Here is a 24,118-nt window from a genome sequence, read left to right on the forward strand (position 1 = left end):
TAATCTGCAAAAGCAAGCCCTGAAGGATAATAACATAATCGGTGGATTTTTAGCGAAGCAGTAATTTAAAGATGGCGTCTAGTTTTTTGATGATCAATTAGAAACTGAGGTAAAACATGGCTAACGTCAACGTTGTTAACGTTAACATAAATCCATAGACTGATTGAAAGCAGTTGAAAGCAGTTGCACCAACTGAGTACCAACTGAAATTGACCTCCATATCCAATGACCTGCTGACGCTACCAATTAATCAATCTGGCTGTTCATGCGTTACAGAAAACAGATTTGAAATATATTTTTCTTATTTAATGTATTTCGCCTTTCTGTACCTTACTACACAACCGTGAACAATGCCTAAGTATTGTTCTATATTTTACCTTTTCTGTATTACTCACAATAGGCTACATTTTAAGCACCTTTCTATCCTTGAAGTCTGTATTTTCAATCACCTTTTGATAGATCAGTCGACAGATAACTTTTTTTTTACATTTTTATTAACATAAACACAACTCAATACAAAAAGAAAGCAGAACAAAAAATAATGCTTCAGAAAGTGACCGGGATATCTTTCATGCCAATTCATCGAGTTAATTCAAATTAAAACGAAACCGTTGCAAAAATAGTTATAGAGAAGGAAAAAATAATGGCAAAGAAGAATAAATAAATAAACTATTTTCATGCAGTCCAGATTGTAAAATCTGGTACCGAAATCAATGAACCAAAACCAAATTTAACGAGTCGATAAATACAAAGCATTATTTTAAATGTCAAAAGAAGATATATTAGTACCAGTAAAAGGTCTTGAGGTGCAAAATATGTCGTGTTGAAAAAATGATATTAAAAGTCAGCATAAAGAGGCTTGTGTATCTTGAGCACATTGTATGCTAGGAAATGTATATTCTATGAAGTTAAAAAGAAAAACCAAGATACTGTTAAATTCCAGACAAATTTTATTTACCTATCAGATGAAGTTTTTCAATCCTCAGAGTCATTTTTTGTCACTCGAAACATTAATTGTTTTATCCCTTGCTTTTGGCTTTATTTGTTTTTAGGTTATTTATTTTTTACCTTTGTTTCATCAGCCTTGAAGACGCTGATGAATGTCGACATTTGAAAACGTTGAAAATATTATTCAAGACAATTAACTGTGAACAACAACAAAAAAGAGTATAAAGCTAGTGGTTAACGACGGTTAAGTCGTGGACGGTTAAATCGGAAAAATTAGAAAAAAGGAGTTATTTTTTAACTTACGAACGGGTGATCAGATCTTAATGAATTTGATGTTTGGAAGGATATCGTGTCTCAGAGCTCTTATTTTAAATCTTTCAAATCTTTCAATTCTCGACATTCGTTTTTTATTCAAACTTTCTGATTGTGGGAGTTTTTTTATATTACGTGAAATAAGGGAAGTTTGGTGGCATACACAAATTGATAATATACAAACATTTGATGACATATAAAGATGTTATACTATACAGAAGATCCTCAAAAAGCGACAAAACGTGTTTCCATATCCTTTCTTTAATCCCTTAATTTCCTAGTCTTTTAATGTCCTACCATTATTTTTAGAAGATTAGTCCTCCAATTGAAGATGTTCTAAAGAAGCTGGAGAGGAAAACGGGTCTCTCAGTTACAATAGAGGAATTGATACTCATTGAAAGGAAGAAACAGGCAAAGCGAAAATTGAAAATATCTTGAAAATGCAAATATATTCTTTGGGATGGAATAAATTTCAATTAAAGGACTTCAAGGGTTAGTAGTTCTTGCTTTTGCAAAATTAATTTTCTTATGACAAAAATTATACTATTTGATATGAAAACCCTTTTTGGTATTCTTTTTTACAGTTCGTCTGAATATTTTTTAGATAATATCTATTTTTCTACGGTGTTGTCTTCTGAGAGGAAAATTGAAGTATTAGTTAATCCAATAGTTGTAGTTAGTCGAAAAAAAGTTGGAAAATATATTGTATGGTTTACAATAACTCAAAAGTTGCTGATTTTGTGAACTGAATTTGTTTTTATGAAAAAAACAAACAAAAGTTACATGTAATTGTAAGATCTAGTTGGGAAACATCTCTGTCTTCTTAATTTCTTTGCTCTGACTATTTTTGTACTTCACTCGGTTCCTTGATGGAACAGCTAAAAATTTTATTATTTGCACTCTAAAAAGTTTCACCGAATCTAGTCAGTCAAATATAATAAAATATAAACCCATATCAGCGGATCACAAGAGATGTTTCTCTGTTTTCCTGCTTACTGACTTGCCAAAGCTGCTATGCAACCCAACAAACAGATTATTGGACAATTAAAGGACAATGCCGGCAGTTGCAAATTGGCTGTCATAATTAAAAGTGCAGAATATGCCTTTGTAACTTTTCAGGAAAGCCAAAAACGGAAAAAAGTTTGTTACCTGTGGTGGTCTGAAGGATGGGGCTAATGAAGATAAAGGGAATATTTAACTAATCAACTTCTTATGCTCTTTTCAATGGTATAAATTAAATTCAAGCATTTCGAGTGACTTCAAAGTTTTTCGATTTTATAGCGTATGTCTCCTGTTTCCTCGACAAAAAAAGGATACAAACGCCATACAAAAGCGTACATACAAGCGTCCCTTGTTTACATCTCATTTCAGGCAATCTAATGGTCCTATGTCAATTTTAAATTCGCAGTTAACCTGCCTGAGACTCTTGGCAGGCGTGACTTGCTAAAAGATAACAAACCGTGTATTGGTCCAATATAAGAGGCACCCGCATACTTCCACCATTTACCCAAGCCAAATTAATCAAACACTTGGAAAACTATAGGTTCTATCACTATATTAGCCTTAGGACTATCTACCTTCGTTCTACTGCCCTAGCAATGATGCATGGACGGATAATAGATAGACATATCTATTAACAAATGAACTAACGTCCTTTTTATGCAATCCTAATAAGGGGGCAATTAATGCTAAGTTTTTCTTATCACTGAATTGGACTATCTGTCTTGGCTTTTTCTACAATTAGCCAATACTTGATGCCAACAACTATTTCATTTGAATTCAAAAAGGTCTTAAAAGACCTTGATATAAAAAATATCTAATTTTGCTCAGTTTTGATGCTATTTCTATGGATCCATTTTGCGAAAGATATAAAAAATATGAACTAGCTCCTCAAAGAAAATTAGAAGAAAATATTGACCAAATGGACTACAACACTGGATATAGAAACTATTATGTGTCTTCTCCGTCTTTGCAATAGTTTTTACTCATATTTCCGATATAATGACAAGTTTTTCACCCAGAACATGGGTTTACCCATGGGTACGAGCCTTTCACCATTATTGGCATCTTTTTATATAGAATTTATTAAAAACTTCTGCTTTGGAAAATTTCCCTCTAAAACACCAGTTCTGGGGTCAGTTTGTGGATGGTGTTATTTCTGTGTGGGATCAAAAGAGGAGTCATTTAGCTCCTTCTTGACTCATCTAAACACTTTGGATTCCAACCTTCAGTTCACTTTAGAACTAGAAGATAAACATAAACTCCCTTTACTAGATGTATTAATTTTCAATAGGTTTCCTAGCCTTGAATTTTCTATTTTTCGGAAACCTACGCATAATGATAGGTATTTATATTTTTCCTCCAACCACTCTCCTCGCTTAAAAAGAGAAGTGGTTATTCCTTTGGCTGATCGAGTTATAAGAATATGCTCGGAGCCTCACATAGTCTCCGAATTGAACTATATTAAGGATATTTTGTTTTGCAACGGATAGCCCATCAAATTACTTGGAACCATTATAGAGAAAAGGCAAAAAAAAAGGCAGAAAAGAAGAGATGAGAAGCAAATTTTCACTCTTCTACCCTACATTCCAAAACTGAGTGACAAACTGAGAGAAATCCTTTAAACATAAACTCAATGTCACTTTTAAACATTCAAATAAAATACAGAGCTTTTCAACAATGGCAAGGGTAAAACCAGTCCCATTCTGGGTTTGTTGTTTATAGAATTCCCTGTTCTTGTGGCCGTTTTTATATTGGAAGAAACCAACAGCAACTAGGGTAGAGGCTATTAGAACATAGGTCTTCATTAGACAAGGCCATGAGGCTACGCCAAAGGCCTGAGATTCTTTATTCCGCCTTGGCTCAACATTTGTACGATGCACCATTCCATCTTATTTGACAGTACCTCCTTTATTGCCCCTGTTAAAGGTCTCATGAAAGTTTTCGGGGAAGCAATTGACATAAAAAAGCACACGCACAAAAAGGTTGCTCTCAATAAAGGCACGGGAAAAACTTCTCTAAGTCCCATTTATGACAAAATTATTAATTCTGATCGTTTTCATAAGAATCCACAAATTTTGTTGCACAATCCAATAAAATATTTAATTATAATCTACATAAAAAGTGATAAGTAAGATGGCTGTAAGATGGCTGTAAGAAGGGCTGTAAGTAAGATGAAATTGTGAAATGTCATTTAGACTTGTGTTTTTTATTCAGTTACCCTTTCACCGTTTCTGAGAAAGGGTCATCATATTTTATTTTTTGTTTTGTTTCACGGTTCGGTTTTTTTATATTTTAATCAGTTTATTCTGCACTGAGGCCGGTCAAGCGGAGGTCTTGACCAAAATATTTGCACAGTTTTCAATGTTTTTACTGGCTGTTTATTGTCCTCGTTCTTCTTTTCTTTGTGATTTTGTGTTTTGCCATGATTAGCCATTGTGGTCTCAGAAATTATATTAGCTAATGGGGAGCATTTGACCAAGTCTGTTCTTAATTATTTTGATTTATCTAAAAAACACTCCAAGCTTATTAATCAACAAGAATTTTTTACAGAATTGTAGAGTAAAGAGAATTCTTCCAAATTCTCTTCGTTTCTGCCTAAATCTAGGTATGCAATCTCAAAGGCAATTTAGTGATAGGGTTGGTTTTCAGTTATTAATCCATATTTTAAAAGACCAAAAACGACGTTTTTTCTTAGTAATACAATTTCAAAAACTCGTCATTTTTTACAGCGCAACCGTTCACCGACAGATTTTCAGCAGATTTCTAGAATAGCTCAGAATACTTATCGCCATGACTTTTGTATGGCTAAGCCTCGTTTATCAGAAATGTTTGAAAAATTAGAATACAAAAAGTTTCAGAATTCCAGATGTTTTCTACCTAGATTCCCTCCTGGTCCGGCAATTGAGAACCTATCTTCTAAAGTTCTTACACCGCACTAAAACCGTGTTTTTGTCTAAGGGATCTAAATTTGCCTACCTCAAACACACCTCAAACACAAACACTACCTCAAACACAAGTGATCAGAGATAGTCGCCAATGTGGAGCCATGTATGTTTGGTTTAAGTGGTAATGTGAAAAATCCAGATTTACTTCGAGAAGAGGTGGTTAAGAATTTTCTCGATTTCACTCTGCATTCCTCAAGGTAAAAAAAAAAAATCAGGAAGCACAAATTCTCAAGCATTTAAAAGAAGACACACATATCAGTATCACCAGGGCTGATAAAGGAAATAAAATTGTTATCCTTGATAAAACGTCATATAATCAAAAAATTACATATATTTTATCCGATACCCTTACTTACAAGCCCTTAGATTGAAATCATGAGTTTACCCATGGGTACGAGCCTTTCACCATTTTTGGCAACTTTTTTATGTGGAATTTATTGGAACTTCTGCTTTGGAAAATATTCTCTGAGACACCAGTTCTGGGGCCGGTTTGTGGATGATGTTATTTCTGTGTGGGATCAAAAGAAGAGTCATTTAGCTCCTTCTTGACTCATGTAAACACTTTGGACTCCAACCTTCAGTTCACTTTAGAACTAGAAGATAAACATAAACTCCCTTTTCTAGATGTATTAATTTTCAACAAGTTTCCTAGCCTTGAACTTTGTATATATAATAATAATAATATTTATTACCCACAAACATACAAAAGTATAAACAGTGAAGTACAGAGAAAAAATTAATAAACAAAGCAAAAACAAAAGTACAGGTAACTCAACAATGACAAGCACAACAAAGCTAATATAACAAAGAAAAACAGTATAATAAAATGGACTAACAGAGCAGTAGAACAAACGAAGTACAGCTACATTGATAAGTAGAAATATTTACAAACACAGTATAGACCGTCGCTCATGTTTCGCATTCATCAAGTTCATCATTTAATAATAACCCACAAAGATAACCCTATGGAGAAAAGAAAAAGCAAACGATCTTAACACATCGACCAAAAAAACTAAATACTTATCCTACACAATACATAAATAACAAGAGAAAATATAACTAAACTAGAAAGATAACTTATAAGAAGAAGAAGATTATGGCACCATCGACCCATACAGGGAGTTATTCTTGCAGAGAGATCGGACATAGCGAGAAAGCTGATTTTGAACGGCCAAGTATTTATAAGCAATGCCATATCTTTCACTAATCCAAGAGTTTCCAGTCCAGGGTGGTAGGCCTAACAAGAACTTGAAAAAACGATAAAAGCATGACCGGATGGTACGTTTATTCCGATCGGTTAATAGAGCCCAAAACGGGGAAAGACCAATAAGATGTGGCTATACCAGCGCATTGAAAAGTCTTGCTCTGATATGTCTATTATTATTTGTCTTGGTAGATATGAGTAGACCATAAGATTTGCGGATCTTGCTGGTCAAATGTTCAACTAGCAGTGATCTTGTAGATTTCACATTATAACCGATTGGGAGCCCGCGATAAACTAAACTAGGCGCTTGTCTCACGACACTTTCCAAGTCGAATATCAGGAACGTCATCTGAGCTTTGACGGTTGAAAACAACAATTTCGCTCTTACTTTCGTTACAAGACAGGTTTATATCGGAATAAGCGTTACTTAGAGTATCAAAATTATTTTCTGTCATCCTAAAAAAACGGCTTAAATTCCTATATCATCGGCATAATTTAACAGTGATATATCTCTACCTCTAAACACAAGACTCATCTCAACATCTTTTTGTGATTCTATAACACTATTATTGTAAAGTGAAGGGGAAGAAACTAACCCTTGCCGTATGCTTTTTTCTTCAGGAACTACTACAGCATGAACTACAGGAACTACAAATGAGATGATGAACATGTTCCCCACTTACAGATTGTTCAAACCATATTGATTATCTTGGCTTTCACAAACTCTACATAACTCATCAATAAAAAGAAGCTCAAAAATTTTGCAAGGAACTGGGGCAACTGTTATGAGGCGGTGAGAGCCGCATTGATTAGGGTCTTTTCCTTTCTTTAATATCGACGTGACCACCCCAACACAAAAGGAATCTGGCACTAAACCGCAAGTGAAGATCATCAGGTATAACAGAGTGATATAGTCAAGGACCCTTTGGCTGCCATGAGCTAAATGCATGCCACAAACTTGGTCAATGCCTCACGAAAACTTCTTCTTTGCTTTAATTATCGCCACCCGAACATCAGAAATAGTTACCACAAACCCGACTGAAGGCGATGCTTCACTTAACAGGAGATCACGGTTATCCTCATATTTCGACACCAGCTGAGCGTCGGGTGCGGCAAATTCTATTTTGTAATAATTGTTCCACTGTTCTTCTGTGGGCCAGAGGCTGGGACCGTCGCAATCACTTCTTTTGTTCCTTTTGAGGAAATTCCACACGGCATTTGGATCACTTTTCAGCGTGTTACTATTTTCGTCCAGAATGGTAGCATTTTGCTTCTGCAGGCATTTGTGCAGATAATCCGCATCGTATTCACAGCACCTGACCGGGGCTTTCCTATATCCATCTACATTTTGTGCCAAAATTTAGAAGCATGACAAAGCTGAGCTAGGAGTGGGTTTTCTTTCCAGCGTGGAACTTCAGTACCAATGCAAACCTTGTGTTGTGGTACCGCAGCACTTTCAGCGACTCTCAAAGCATGGATTATTTCCGTACAATATACATTCAAGTCAATCTCTTTTTCAGTGGTTTCTAGACTGGGATTCACTTGTAGAAGGTGGTAGGGTACCTTGATCCTTCCCATAATTTTACTACAAACAGACTGGTATACGTCTATATTGATCTTCTTCCACTCGGATTTCTTACGCCACTTCCTGACTTTGCTGAGACCTTTGCTTGGCTGTATAGTTGTATCGAAAGAACAGGATACGGGTAAGTGATCGGAAATGTTGATCGTAGTGTTCACATATGGAAAAAGGAGAGGCAATGTCGTTTGGTTGGTTTGAAGAAAGAAATCAAGGGCCGGGGTTGCTCCCGAATTATGGATGTACTTAAATCCATATTTAAAGATCGTTCAAAAGAACCTCAAGACCGCTGAGGGCATTAAGGAAGATTTGTGAACGTGGGTTTGTACCAGACAGATTACAGTTCATGTTACCCGCTAGTATAACGTTTAGTCCCTGTTGTTTTGAACCACTAACTGAACTAATTTTTTGCAAGAAATACTGAGCTTGCGTTCAGACTTAAAGTCTCGGTAGTCAGTTGGCATGAACACTGAGTAAATGACGGTCTTGTTTATTTTGACTGCAACATAATTGTCAGAAGACGAGTGAAAAGCCGGTAGAATTTCTACTCGGGCGAGTACCACTATGCCATCGGATGGCCTACCTTTTCCACTTTGACTGGTTATCGCTGAAACCCCAAATACTTGCAACCATCCGTCCAGTGAAAGAATATCCAGACTTTCACTGGAGAGAAAGTGTTCTTGTATACACAATACGTAACATGACTCCATTAGGCTATACAGAAAAAGCCTTTTATTAATAACACCACCATTTATGTTCCAAATAGTTATCCTTAAAGTTTGACTGTTAATTTCTTTAGCATTTCTTAATCCATTTCTTATCGGAAGCCTACGCATAATGATAGGTATTTATATTTTTTCTCCAACCACTCTCCCTGCATAAAAAGAGGAGTGGTTATTCCTTTGGTTGACCGAGTTATAAGAATCTGCTCGGAGCCTTACATAGTCTCCGACTTAAACTATATTAAGGATATTTTATTTTGCAATGGATACCACATAAAATTACTTGTAACCATTATAGGGAAAAGACAAAAAAGGTAGAAAAGAAGTCATCAACTCCACAAATCCTAACAGATATTCTCCCATTCTTAGATGAGAAGAAAATTTCCACTGTTCTTCCAAAACTGAGTGACAAACTTAAAGGAATCCTTAAAAATCGTAAACTTAATGTACTTTTAAAAATTCAAATAAAATAGAGAACTTTTACAACAATGGCAAGGATAAAACCAGCCCAATTCTGGGTTGTGGTGTTTATAAAATTCCCTGTTCTTGTGGCAGTTTACATATTGGAAGAAGAGCAACTAGGGGAGAAGTTATTAGGACATAATTATGTCTTCAAAAGACAAAGCCATAGGGCTACTCCAAAGGCCTGAGATTTGCTATTCCGCCTTGACTCAATGTGTGTACGATAGTCTTCACCGTTTCATCTTATTTGACAACACCTTCATTATTGCCCCAGTTAAAGGTCTCATGCAAGTTTTCAGGGAAGCAGTTGAGAAAAAAAAGCACATACACCAAAAGATCGCCCTCAATGGAGACACGGCTGAAACTTCTCTAAGTCATATTTATGACAAAATAATTAATTCTTATCGTTTTCTCACAAATCCACAAATTTTTGTTTCAAAATCAAATAAAATATCTGATAATAATCTACCTGGAAAGCGATTAGCCTTTAAGAGTGCTGTAAGCAAGATGAAATTGGGAGATGTCATTTAGACTTGCGTTTTTTATTCAGTTACCCTTTCACCGTTATTGAGACGTCAAATTAGAGTGACCTTCATGTTGTCCAACAAGCCATTCTCTAATTGAGCCTGATGAGAGACTTTGTCAAAATTGATTGCCTTGTTGGTTAAACGTCGTGTAAGTGTATTTTTAATTGCTATAAGACGACTTTTAGTTACATATCGTAGTTATAACAATACGTAGCAGTTATTTCTGAATTATTTTTTAGACACCCATACGGAGGTGGTATCACCCATACGGAGGTGGTATCGTAGTGAATATGGGGACTATGACTCAACTCCAGAGAATACAGTAGACGCTCTGTGAGACAGAACTCCAGCAAACGCATCTGTCAGGAGTAATATAGTTAGCTCTTCAGAAGAAAAGAAGTATTCAAGGCCTGTGTCATCAGATGATTAAGAAGCAAAAAGGTCTCCTATAATAATGATATCCCCTTTCCTGACTGGAAGTATTTTAAAACAACTTCAGACAGTAAAAAACCTCAGAACCGGTTTTGAAAAGTCAGTGGAGAAGCTGCGAGACATACGTGAATCAGCCGTTGATAAAAGACAAATTAAAAAAATCAAGGGGAGTTTAATGAGGAGTCACTGAGGGGTTTAATCATCTTAGGGAGTAAAATTAATACCCTTGTCGCAACTAACTACTTACTCAGTTTGGATGCTGGGCGAGGACAGTCTTCAGGCAGCGCTCACTTGTCATCATACAGCAGTAACTCTTAGATCCGATCTTACAGCAGGAGACGTCAATCCCACGCCTTTAGTACAAGAAATTGCTGGGTTCGTTTTTGCCGTTCTGTCAAAATCCAATCCTCTGTTTTTCCTAATCGGCCGCTCGTTTGTAAAACCTCGGTTTTATTTTGCGCTTATGAGCCGTTCGTTGAAATGCAAGTGTTTTCGAGACAAAACACAACATAAGAGTAATATAACGCTTTACCAACTGAGCTACTGTATTTGTATTTGTATCGGATTAACGACGCTTCTTGACTACTAAGGTCCCTGCGCCGGCCCTGTACTGCATTCCTGCAGCATGGTTCGATCTCCGGGTCCCGTATTACCACGCTAATAATTCAGACGTCATATGCGGACAGTGACGTCACTCGATAGGCACACAGACACACAGACAACTTATTTATATATATATACTAGCTGTTGGGGTGGCGCTTTGCGCCACCACAACACCTAGTTGGTGGGGCGCTTCGCGCCCCCCCAAGCCCCCCCGCGCGCGTAAGTCGTTACGTGCCATTGTAGTTGTGTCCCTGTGTCCCACCTGTGAATATAGATAGATATAAATATAGGTTTTTAACTACGTAAAACATGCAAATATACAACATTCTTCGCTGTCCCATTGTCTGTGCATATAAATAGATTGTCAGGTTTACTGACTCTTGAACATGCAACATATAATTGTCCATGGGAAAAACAATCCGTATTCAGATCTATACCTCATTATTCTAACGATGTGTCCCTGTGTCCCGGTCGTCATTTATATTCCCTGTGTCCCGGTCGTCATTTGTGTCCCGGTGTCCCAGTCTGTAATTTCTCTTTGAGTGTCCCGGTCGTCATTTATATTCCCTGTGTCCCGGTGTCCAGGTCGTCATTTGTGTCCCGGTGTCCCGGTCTATAATTTCTATTCGAACAATCCCTGTGTCCCGGTCGTCATTTATGTATCCCTTCTGTGCCCCCGGCGTCCCCGTTGTAGTTGTGTCCCTGTGTCCCGGTCGTCATTTATATTCCCTGTGTCCCGGTCGTGATTTGTGTCCCAGTCTGTAATTTCTCTTTGAGATTCCCGGTCGTCACTTATATTCCCTCTGTCTCGGTCGTCATTTGTGTCCCGGTCTGTAATTTCTCTTTGAGTGTTTTTTCTTTTTAGTCTTTTTTTTAGTTTTTTACCTTTTTTCTTTTTTCAGTTTTCTTTTTCTTCTTTATTTTTCAGCGTCACTATGAAGTACATATCGACGAACCTTTGTTTTTTTAACTTAAATCTGGTAGGCATTGATGACCTTATCCAAGTCAAAATCCCAAACCCAATCATCATCGCTATCATTTTCAGTTTTGATATGTTTTGACTCTCGCTGTCCAGGTGGATTTTCATCTAACTGCGCGGTTTTGCGTTCTTTAGCCGCAAGCCTGTTTTCTTGCTGTTCTTGTGATTCCCCGGCACGCTTTCTTTTCTTACTTTCTCTATCAGCTGCAAGCCTGTTTTCTTGCTGTTCTTGTGATTCCTCGGAACGCTTTCTTTTCTTACTTTCTCTATCAGCAGCAAGTTTTTTGGCATAAACTCTTTGAGCAGCTTCCCCGTCATAGCAAAAATGACGACAACTAATTTCATGACGTCAGTCGACACAGAAACATGACGTCACCTGATCCACAGACAGACAGACAACTTATTTTTATATATATAAGATATACTAGCTGTTGGGGTGGCGCTTCGCGCCACCCCAACACCTAGTTGGTGGGGCGCTTCGCCCACCAACGCGCGCGCGTAAGTCGTTACGCGCCATTGTAGTTGTGTCCCTGTGTCCCACCTGTGAATATAGATAGATTTATATATGTGTTTCAAACTACGTAAAAATTGCGAATATACAACATTCTTGGCTTTCCCATTGTCTGTGCATATACAAAGCCGTATGTACTAATAATGACGTCATATGCAAACGCTCTTTTTACAAACAAACAAACATGCATACACACAACTCGTTTTTATATAGATAGATAGATAGATAGATACAATACAAATTAACTGCGTAAAACTTGCGAATATACAACATTCTTCGCTGTCCAATTGTCGCTGCATATAAATAGATTGTCAGGTTTACCGACCCTCGAACATGCAACGTACAATTGTCCATGGGAAAAACAATCAGTATTAAGATCTATCCCAAATTTTTCTAATGATTGACGTTGAGCTTTGTTAATGGTGATTGCAAATGCTAATCGAATTGGGAATTGCAATCTTTTAAATTGAAAAGGCAGATCCGTTGGAATCATGGGAATGCGAGGAATAAGAACAGCCTCACCCTCAAAAGGCCCTGTCAAAATTGTGGCCTCTATTAGGTTTTCCATTGTTTTTTTTTACGGCAAGTCGCGTGCCATTGCAAAGCTTTGGTGGGTTGATATTTCTTAAAAGTATTATTGGTACGCCTATTTTTAGTTGTAGCACGTGTGGTGGAAACCCTGAAGGATCTATGGCATTTAAAAATTCAGATGGATAATTAACCGCTTCATTTGGTTCCAAAACTGTGTCGACTGACTTGTAAAGGACTGCCTGGTCTTGAATCTTGGTCAAAACAATATTGTTGATTTCGTGGACGTCTATATTTTTGGGTGCGAGAATCGCTCTTTGACTTAGCCATTTATTATTTTTATAATTTTTTAGAATATTTGGAAATACTTTTTCAATCAATTCATTTTTGGACGTCACTAAATTACAGAAATCAACAGGTAGTTGTGTACGTCCTGAAATTGAGTCTACTGGGAGCTTTCCGTTTCCAATTGCCAGCAATTGATCTGAAAATGTTTGACCAGAGTCATCGTTTTGCAATCGGACACGCATATTTGTAGTTAATTTTAATATTTTTACGTGTGCCCATAAATTAGAATTTTTCAGGCAAGCATTCATTTCGTCTGCAGGAGTTGATCTAGGTATTATAGGTAATGTTTGCCTGAAATCTCCCGCAAGCAATATTAATGTGCTGCCAAAGGGTTTCGACTTCCCTCTCAAATCTTTCAAGCATTGATCCAGAGCCTCGAGCGATTTTTTGTGTGCCATTGTGCACTCATCCCAAATAATAAGTTTGCATTGCTGCAATACTTTACCCATCCCAGATGATTTGGAAATATTGCACGTGGGAGTTTCTGTAGAATGCAAATTCAGAGGCAATTTCAAAGCGGAATGAGCAGTTCTTCCACCAGGCAGCAATGTTGCGGCTATTCCAGACGACGCAATTGCCAACGCTATATCATTTTTTGATCGAATTGATGCCAGAATCAGTTTTATCACAAACGTTTTACCAGTACCTCCTGGCGCATCCAAAAAGAAAATTTCTCCAACGTTGTTATCGACACAATGCATTATCGTATCATAAATGTCTTTTTGTTCCGACGTTAACTTGGAAATGTTATTTTGTACATACGACAATAGATCACTCGTACTGTAACTTTGTTCACGATCCAATTCTACACATGTCGAAACAGCAGCGATACGGTTAGGTGAAGGCATTCCCAAATCCTGAAGAGGTTTGTTTGCCATACGTACGCACAAATCTTCTATAATAACTAAAGTGTAGTTAGAAATTTCTGATGTAAAATCAAAAGTCATATCTGACATCTCTAACTGTTTTCGATGGAGTATATCTTCGGACATTTTTGACTTATATTTTTCCCATAACTCTGTAGGAGCTGATGGAGAGCAAGTTGTTAAAATGATGCCAAACAATGCACGAATTTGACTTGGGGTTGACGTTTCGCACGCGTCATTGATGCAGTTATCCCAGTGTTGGTCATTCTCCAATAAATTCAGAGCTTGGCATGCACTACGGTAAGTGTCATGTATAGTACCGTTTACAGTTCTCAAATACCCAAAGGATGTCGGACCGGGTACATTCACCAAAAGCAGGCGTAGAAAGAAGCATTCATGTTGATTGGGGTGAACGGTGTAGAGTCTTTCTATCGTGGTATCTTTGAAGATGGTAGGTTGGCCGTCGACTGACTTACCCTGTTTTCGACGTTCAAATACTTTATTTTTAGTATTCCACGTGTAATACGAAGGCACTTCAGTATACAGCAGTTTTTTTTTGCAAAAGAATCATTTTTGCAAAGCGAAAAAAAAGCTGTTAATGCTGTATCCGGTGGATTCAGGGCTCTTTGTTGCACGTTCGTTTCCGTGAAATAAACACGTTGACCATTCTGTAAGTGTACCGCTAAGTGAACAACAGCTGGACTACGTTCATGTATCGGAAATGAAAGAATTCGCCAAACAGCTTCATTACTGCTTATGTATCTTCCAGCCTGATATTGTACGATTTCGTCGAAATCTTTGATTTCGGGCTGCAAGCCAAAAACTGCCATGTCACTGCCTTTGTTGACGTATTTACTTATGTATTTGATTGCCTTTACGGAGTTACAGTATTCAACGTTTATGTGTGCATTAAATGTTTTTGATAATAATGGGGAATATGGAACAACCCACTGGTTATCTACTTCGATGGTGGTACCGTTACGCTTCTTTATTATTGCTGTTTTACCGCCATCTTCAGTAGATCTTCTTCTATATTGTTGGTAACCATCATTGCCAGTAATTGTGTTGGATACTAAAAGTCGAGGATATTGCTTTGTGCACCTTCCTTTGGCCATGCATGGTGAATTTTCGTTCAGTGCACCGCAAGGTCCATGTATCATATTTTTTACAATAATATCATGTAACCCCTTATCGACATTTTTATCAGGTATTTCAGCGGAAATCACATCATCAATTTCGTTAGAAGTAATTTTTTTATGTAGCCAGATTAGTATATGTGCGTGTGGCAAACCTCGTTTTTGCCATTCCACTGAGTACATCCAGCATCGCACTGACCCAAACACTTCAAGTTTTACTATGTAGTTTATCAGTGATTTCAACTTTTGCCGGAAGACACGGGCCGTAATGTCATGTCTATGAACCGCCGATTGTCCTTGAAGTAAAAGCTGCAGTATCTCGTCCCAAGATTGATTACATGTAAATGTAATAAATAAATCTGGACGACCATAGAGACGAACATACGCAATAGCATCTTGAGCATATTCATGCATATGACGGGGACTGCCAGCATATGACGAAGGTAAAATTGTTAATCTTCCAACGTTTGTGGTATTACAGTCATTTATAACTGCATCTCGAAAATGAATGTATTGTTCAGAGCGGAGCTTGGTCTGGTTCAGGCGGATATATAGCAAACGTTCTGATTCAATTTTAGCATACATATCAACGACAAATTGGTGAAACAATTCACGGCATTTTAAAATATAATTTTCTTCATCCTGCCGAATCATTAGTCTATAGGAATAATAATGCATTGCACTGCATTTCTTATTCATTTCTTTGTTAGTGGCCGGATTCATCAATTTAATATTAAAGTGATAGCCGTCGGCTCCATCCCAAAAAATGATAGGATATTGTAGGGCATCGTTGCATCGATGAGTTTCAGCAATTCTTAACAACTAAGCGTTTCGCTTATGAAGAATAATATCTCGAGGTAAAAACTGATCACCGACCATAACGATTGCCACTTCGTCGATAGTTGGAGCATTGTATCTACGCACATGTTGGCCAGGAGGCGTTTTGTCAGCGGAAATAACAATTTTATGCGTATCAGTAGGCATCAAATCGATGGCTGTTTTGAACAGACGCACTAAATTATTATTTTCGTGGAAAAGATGTTGCAATTGGGAAACGATTGTCCTTTCAACGTTGGGAGAAATTTCGCAACGTGCATTCAGTTCAGAATTTCTATCACTGATGAAGTACAATTGTAAAAATTTATGATTCTCGCCTGAGAATGGTAGAAGGGACCCTGCTCTATGATAAATTTGCCCTTTTACTTTGAAAGTAGACATAAATTGATCTGGATTTTCAATTTGGGCTCCAAACGACGTCATTTGGAAACATGAGTTGTATTTTCTGATTTTTGACAAAAAACGCTTAGATTCTGACGTAGTTCCAGTAAGGAAAGTCTTCAATGGCTCTGGTGGTGCAGCCAATAGAGGAAGTTTAACTTTTCCTGAGGCGCAACACATTCCCATTGTTTCACCATTGAATTTCAAGGCCTTGCAATAGGGACAAATTTGAGACATTGTCCCGATTTGAACATATCTACTCAAGCTATAATCATCGACTGGGCTGTACCTGAATGCCAGGCGATAACTTTCAGGTTGCTCTGATTCCTCGGCACGCTTTCTTTTCTTACTTTCTCTATCAGCAGCAAGCCTGATTTCTTATAGTTCTTGTGATTCCTCTGCACGCTTTCTTTTCTTACTTTCTCTATCAGCAGCAAGCCTGATTTCTTGCTGTTCTTGTGATTCCTCGGCACGCCTTCTTTTTTCACTTTCTCTTTTAGCAGCAAGTCTGCTTTCGCGTTGCTCTGGTAGTTCCTCGGTACGCTTTCTGTTCTTTCTTTCTCTATCAGCCTCAAGCCGGTTTCCTTGCTGTTCTTTTGATTCCTCGGCACGCTTTCTGTTCTTTCTTTCTCTATCAGCCTCAAGCCTGTTTCCTTGCTGTTCTTTTGATTCCTCGGCACGCTTTCTTTTCTGACTTTCTCTATCAGCAGCAAGTTTTTTGGCATAGACTCTTTGAGCATCTTCATCGGCTTTAGCCATTGTAAGTTCATCAGTCATTTTAAACTTAAACATTAATAGATTTCTACGTGAACATATATGTCTTAAATATCTTTAATGACGTCACCGTCATAGAAAAATGACGACAACTAACTTCATGATTAAATATCTTTAATGGCGTCACCGTCATAGCAAAAATGACGACAACTAACTAAAAATGACGACGACGACATCTTAGATATATATTAACTATCAATTACCCACATGATTGCTTTTTTTTCTGAATATATACCGCAGTAAATGTCATATGGATTAGCAGGTACTTGATCTAATTAAAGTTTAATTTCTATATCAGCAGTTGATCTACTTCGATAAATATTCGATTCATGCTTTGAAACATCAAAACAAAACAAAGGATATACTGTTCTCAAATCATTGTACCTTCAATTGTTCCACTGTCCACAATTTTTGTTTCTATCCTAACTGTAAAAATCGTTGATGAGCGTTAAAATAATTTTCATTAGCATTACTGAAATCATAATTCAAATCTTCTTGTGGACATTTATACCCATTTAGTCTCACTTTAATTGTATTAGTGTTCATATGATCAAACACTATATTGTTTTGCGTATAACTGTTCAGATTTCTGTAACACAATAAGAATTTTAGTTGTATTATAGTGTTCACTGACTACTCTCTATGTTAATTCTTGATCCATTTATTATCCCTTTTATAGGTATTACACGCTTCCCATCTTGATTCAAATGACCTGCCTTTTCCTAGTCCAACTTTTAATTATTCCACCTTCTTCATGATTCCGGCTTCTAATTAACGTGTTATGGGTAAACCGGGATGTAATGGTAACACACATGGGTAACATTGTAACATGAGTAACAATGGGTAGCATGGGCAACATCCATGAAAAAAGCATTACATCTGCTTTAACATTTTGAGCTCCACATTTTATAATCTATTAATATTGGCTAATATTAATAATTATTATTAATATTAAATTAAAATTTATATTAATATTAACATTTTTATAATCTATTAATATTAATATAATATTAATACTAATCTATTTAATATTGGAAAAATCGTTTCTTTTTAATTTAATTTGATATGTCACACCTCCAAAAACACGATTAATATCCTGACAAAATCCAAATCATCGTGATAATGGTAAATACATACTAACCACGTGACTTTCTTTGGTTTTATTCAATCTTTTAAATAAACCACTATTCAAAGAGTTATTTGTTTTATTGCAATGGTTTCGAGTAGAGGAGTAGGTTTTTAAAGGGTTCAAAGGAGTAGGTTTTATCTTCATATCAAAACATATTAGTAGCTACGCTTCGACTATAACCATCTGAAAATTCTAATAAATTTCTAACTGTAGTCGTTATGCTTACATAATCAATACTTTCAATGTATTTTTCATTGATAATATACTCCGCATTTCTAAACAAATTAAATCCATTATTTGTTAAAGTAGCTTCATTATTATTTCGCATATATGCTCCATCCAATCGTGTTATTTTCACTTTTGCATAAAGGTAACTATAACTTGGAAGAATCCAAGACTCTACATCTTTTATAATGAAAGTAGAATTTAATCGTTGAGATACAACCACGTTGTTTTCTCTAATTTTTGTATATTCGTATTTGGTTGTAGATATTTCAAATATTATATTTCAAATATTTCCTAATAAGGAGCAACAACTTGATTCACTGCCATTTATATACATAAAAAAATTACTAAATAAACTTTAAAAGATTTTAAACAGTGAAGGTGGATCTTCAATTGTCACTGAGGGTGTCAATAAGAGCATCACCGGGGGTGTAGTTTAGGTCCCTTCCCTAAAATCATTGCATCCAATAAGCCTTCCTCTGTTCATCAAGGTGTTTATTGCAATATCTCTTATTAAATGGAACTATGTCTTTTAGAGATCTCACAACATTTAACTCTTTGACTATAATCTATCCAATCTTTTCCATATTCAATCGCTCTATTTTTAAATAATTTCAGTAGAGGTTTAATCACCGTGTTATACTTGGAACGAGCTTCATCTCTCATATTTTTTATGAAGGTCTTGAATAATTGACGATTGGCGATATTTTTAAAGAAACTACCAATGCCGCTACCATACTGTCTTGCATACAATTATTGTTTCTTATTGATTAACATTTATAATAGATAAATTTTACTAAATAATGTCATTAAACTCTTTGCAAATCCAAAACATATTCAATTTTTCTCTCCATTCAAATCAATTAATTTACCGAATTGATCAATGATGGTCAAATTTTCGCGAGTTGATATATTCGTTTCGATTGACTGGAAGATATTGCCTTTCAATAAGAATATCATAGAGTAGCATTTCTCTGGCTACGATACTGATTTCTTGTTAAACTCTCATGAAATAAATTAAAAAATGACCCGAACAACCAAAATCAGGCAGGCAAAAAATACTTACAGTCCAGCCTTCAGTGCCACAAACAGGGGCAAAAATCTATACCCCAGACTAGTATATTTTGAAACGATGCTTTTATTATCTTAAGTTTTAGTTGCTTTGTGCCGCAGTTGGTTCTTTACTAGGTTATAGCTATAACCGATGAAACTTACATAATCCCTATTTATAACGAACTATATAGATCCTTTATGTAATCCATTTAGTTTATACTAGAGTTTTCTCTATTATAATAATTGTCTTACTAATAATCAACAGACATATGTCATTAGTACAATAGGTTTTCTGCTCTTAATATTCTGATTGGCCAATAAGATATTTTAACACTTCCAGCACTGCAAAAACTGTAATTATCTAACCAATTACCGATAAATGTTTATCTCTAGAATAGCATATATTTCTCCTCTTTCAATATTCAAATTGGCAAAAAAGATATTTCAAACACTTACAGAACTGTCAATGCTGGAATTGTGTGACTATTAACCGACAAACTTGTGTCACTATTACAACAGGCATATATCCTCACTAAAGTTAAATTGGCAAAAAGGATGTTTAAGAACTTACAGATCTATAAAAACTGTATTTGATTGACTGCTAACTCAAAAACAAGTGCCATTTACAACAGGTATTTCTCTTCTTTAAAGTCAAATTTGAAAATAAGGTGTATTAAAAACTACCAGAACTGCAACAACTGTAATTGTCATACTAAGAACTAACAGACATGTGTCACTATTACAATAGGTACTTCTCCTCTGTAAAAACAGAAAAAATACTCAAACAATGGCTAAGGTTACACGAAGGACATTAGCACTGGGCAGACATTAAGAGTTGTAGTGCAAAAAAAATCAACAATTTCATGGAAAAATTCTGTGTTATTAAGATTCCAATCCCCAACGCTGGTTATCCAGAATATAGTAACCGATACTCTAAAAAGGGTATTTTTGATACCAATAGTTACATCAAAAGAATTCAATTTTCAGATCACGGATGCGTATTTATTTGTTTTTTTGTTTGTTTTTTGTTTTTCCAAGGGTGATTGCATCGACTCAGTGGTTCTAGAATGTCACGAGAGGTTTCATCCTAACGGAAATCAAAAGTTCTAGTGCCCTTTTTAAGTGACCAGAAAAAATTGAGAACACCTAAGCCCCTTCCCACCCTCAGTTTTTTTCCTTCGTATCATTGATTAAGTGTTCCTGATTCATCTATTGCCTTTTTCAAGGCAATTAACACGACTTAATAACACGACTAGCGTGTTATTTAGATTCCAATCCCCGACGCTGGTTATCCAGAATATAGTAACCAAAACTCTAAGAAAGGGTATTTTTGACACCAATAGTTACATCAAAAGAATTCAATTTTAATGCTCATTTAAAATATATAAGTTTGATCAACTTTAGTCTAATCCTTCAAAGGTTAAGAGCTAGAAAAAAATTGCCTTATTTTAGATAATAAGGAGAAACACCCCCTAAAAGTCCTCAAAACTTAACGATAACACCATCAGATTCAGTGTATTAGAGATTAGCTCTACTGTAGAAGTTTCAAGCTCCTATCTACAAAAATGTGGAATTTTGTATCTTTTGCAAGAAGACAGATCACGGATGCGTGATTTATTTATTTGTTGAATCTGAACGGATTTATTTTTTTTTTTTTTTTTTTTTTTTTCAAGGGTGATTGCATAGACCAATTGGTCCTAGAATGTCACGAGAGGTTTCATCCTAACTGAAATCAAAAGTTCTAGTGCCCTTTTTAAGTGACTAAAAAAATTTGAGCACACCTAAGCCCCATCCCACGCTCAATTTTTTCCAAAAGTCACCAGATCTAAATTCTGAGATAGCCATATAATTGAGCATAGTCAAAAAACTTAATAATCATGTCTTTGGGGACGACTTACTCTCCCAGAGTCCCCGTAGGAGGGGCTGCAATTTACAAACTTTGACCAGTGTTTACATAGTAATAGTTATTGAGAAGTGTATAGACGTTTTCAGGGGGACTTTTTCGTCGGGGGAGGGGAGGGAGGGGTTGAGGGGATGGAGTTACGTAGGGGATTAAATTATTACTTTTTATCGGCAGTATAGGAAAAATGGAATATAATAAAACTCTTATTTTGGAAATTAAACTAATTTTTATTTGACAAGTCCTGTTTTGATCTTAAAGCTCAGGCTGGGAAACTGTAAAAATGTTGGAAGTTTTTAGCTAAAATGGCGTGAACTCAATTGAAAATGAGGTAAATTGATAGGGGGATCGAGGTGGAGTCTAGAACTCGTGTTTTCATTATGAAAAAAGAATAAAAATGAGACCAAATTTGATTTCCGAGGACCTGTTTTGGTTTTGAATGTTGGGATGGAAAATTGTAAAAATTTTGAAAATTTTAGTTTAAAATAGTACAGACTCGATTAAAATGGGCGTAAATTTAATTTATTTGATGATTGGTCCTGAGCATGCATTTACTATGCTACTATTAAATAAAAAAAAATTATTTTTAAGAAACCCCTCCCCCTGGCTGTTATCTATTTTTTTAAATAAGTTATTAAAATTTGTTCAGTAGATAAATTAATAGAATATACATAAACTAAAAATTAAACAAAAGTAAAATTTTAATTTTTGTAAAAACCCCTCTTCCAGGCTGTTATCCATTTTTTTTCTAATTTAATAAATTATGTAGATCTTTTCAATAGATAAATTCATATATTATACTTAAACTAAAAATTAAATAAAGATAACATTTTTTTGATTTTTGCAAGACCCCTCCCCATGCTTTTATCCATTTATTTATTTTTTATTTTATTTTTGGTATTAGTAATCTCATATCAGCCTGGGTAAACTGCGATTTACGGCTTACTTCAATAGAGACTATTCTTCTTCTTTTGAATTTTCCCGTCTTTCATGATACGGTGCGATTTTTTCACAGCTGACAAAGCATATAATTTATAAATAAACAATCGCAGCCTACTGGATAATATGTAGACATTTATTTAGCCCCTCTTCATCAAAATTTAGTTACAAGTACTAACTGGGTTACAAGTATAATACATATGCAATATTATTTTTTTTATTTTCATAACTTTATCTCATAGTCCAGCTGTGAACAAGTATCTTCCTCTAAAGGTGTCTAATAATCAGGGGGAGGGGGTCATGGCATAGGTGGTGGGGGAAAAGGCCCGTCAAAGAGTACACTTTAATGTCCGAAGTTATAATGTCCGATGATAAATATGGAAACGGGGCCGGGGACTTGTTAATAGTACAAGAGGCAAGGTACAAGAGCCAGTTCCCGGGTATAAGAGAGTTCATTGCTATTTATTTGGCATAAATTGCGACGCAGCAATTAGGCTACTTCTCCTGAAACTAGAGTGGATTATAAATTCTGCCGAGTAAAAATTTTACCTGGAGGCGAAACCCCCCTTAAATCCCAATATGGTATCTTATTGGTATCTTCGCTGTTGTGGAGTATCAAGGGAATATGTCAAGTTCCCTTCGCTTCTGACGCTCATTAAAATTGCGGTAAAGTTTCACGGTTTAAGCATCTGTGCACCTTTGTAGCTGTACTCAGTTGATGAGCATAGAATTTGAAACATCAAGAGAAGGAGTTGACTAGCATACCAGTGGAGACCCAAGAAGAGAGAGCCTACGCGCCTGTCAATCTTTATTGATTCATATATCTAAATCCACAAAGCATTGCAAAGGTGCCGTTGATGTTGACTGATGAGTCAAAATTAACCCATCGCTCTCAGTTTTTTCGCTATAAGCTTTTTAATTTTCATATTAAAATAATTACGAAATGAAGGATTTACAACTCCTTAGGAAAACGAATTTATTTTCTAAAAAGACAATTCTACTGGTGTTTGTGCAAAATTAAGGAGCCAAACAGATTTCGTCTATGACCCTCAGTTTCTGCTGTTTGGTTTTTTTCTTATGTCTGAAAAGTAAACAAGCAGCCTTAATTAAAATTTTGAATTATAATCTCCCCCCCCCCTCAAAAAAATAGCCTAATCTCGGAAAAAAATTGAAAATGACTTTTGGCAAAATAAATACACTTTTTCCATTACCAAATAAGTTTTGCAACTTAAAGTAAAGATTGATAAGCCTTTGTAAAACTAATTTTTGCCTAGTTATGGTGAAAGATCGTTCTGTTCGGCGATTTATAGAACTTAAATGTTAAAACCATCAAAACTTCTTCTGAAAAAAAGAACAACTGTTTATGTAACGACTAATTGAAATCGACAAGTTTGAGTATGCTTGATAAACTCACACTTAATGGACCAGTCTTTAAGTGTTTTTTTTTTCAATAAAATGTGACACTATCTTTTGGAAAGAAAAGATGGAAATTGCGAAATGTTCATGCGCTCCCCCTCCCCCTAATCCTCGTATATTAAAGATGTATCAAAGGTACTGATACGTTGCATCCAAGCGTGTTATTTTTACATTTGCATATAATTTAATTGTTGAGATACAGTTACCTAGTTTTCTCTAATTTCTGTATATTTGTATTTGGTTGTAGATATTTCAAATGTTATATTTCAAATATTTCCCAATAAGGAGCAACAACTTGATTCACTCCCATTTATATACATAAAATATTACTAAATAAACTTTAAAAGATTTTAAACAGAG

General features: G+C 35.8%; 1 protein-coding gene across 9 annotated transcripts in view; it reads left to right on the forward strand.

Annotated features, from left to right (window-relative positions):
- Positions 1-24,118, forward strand: part of LOC136026493 (zinc finger protein 37 homolog) — a 101,633-nt gene that overhangs the window by 65,192 nt on the left and 12,323 nt on the right. For 5 of the 9 annotated variants that reach the window (XR_010617311.1, XR_010617312.1, XR_010617315.1 and 2 more), the window contains one exon: positions 1,570-1,752. Coding sequence is in view for 1 of the 9 variants with exons in the window: in XM_065703116.1 (XP_065559188.1) it covers positions 1,570-1,698 (129 nt within the window). In the remaining 8 variants the exon portion in view is untranslated. Of the gene's footprint in view, positions 1-1,569; positions 1,820-9,724; positions 9,850-9,940; positions 10,143-24,118 lie in introns of those variants that run through there. The other 4 variants (XR_010617313.1, XR_010617314.1, XR_010617316.1 and 1 more) reach the window with 4 other exon arrangements.

Source organism: Artemia franciscana, chromosome 4, assembly GCF_032884065.1.
Source record: "Artemia franciscana chromosome 4, ASM3288406v1, whole genome shotgun sequence".
NCBI lineage: Eukaryota > Metazoa > Arthropoda > Branchiopoda > Anostraca > Artemiidae > Artemia > Artemia franciscana.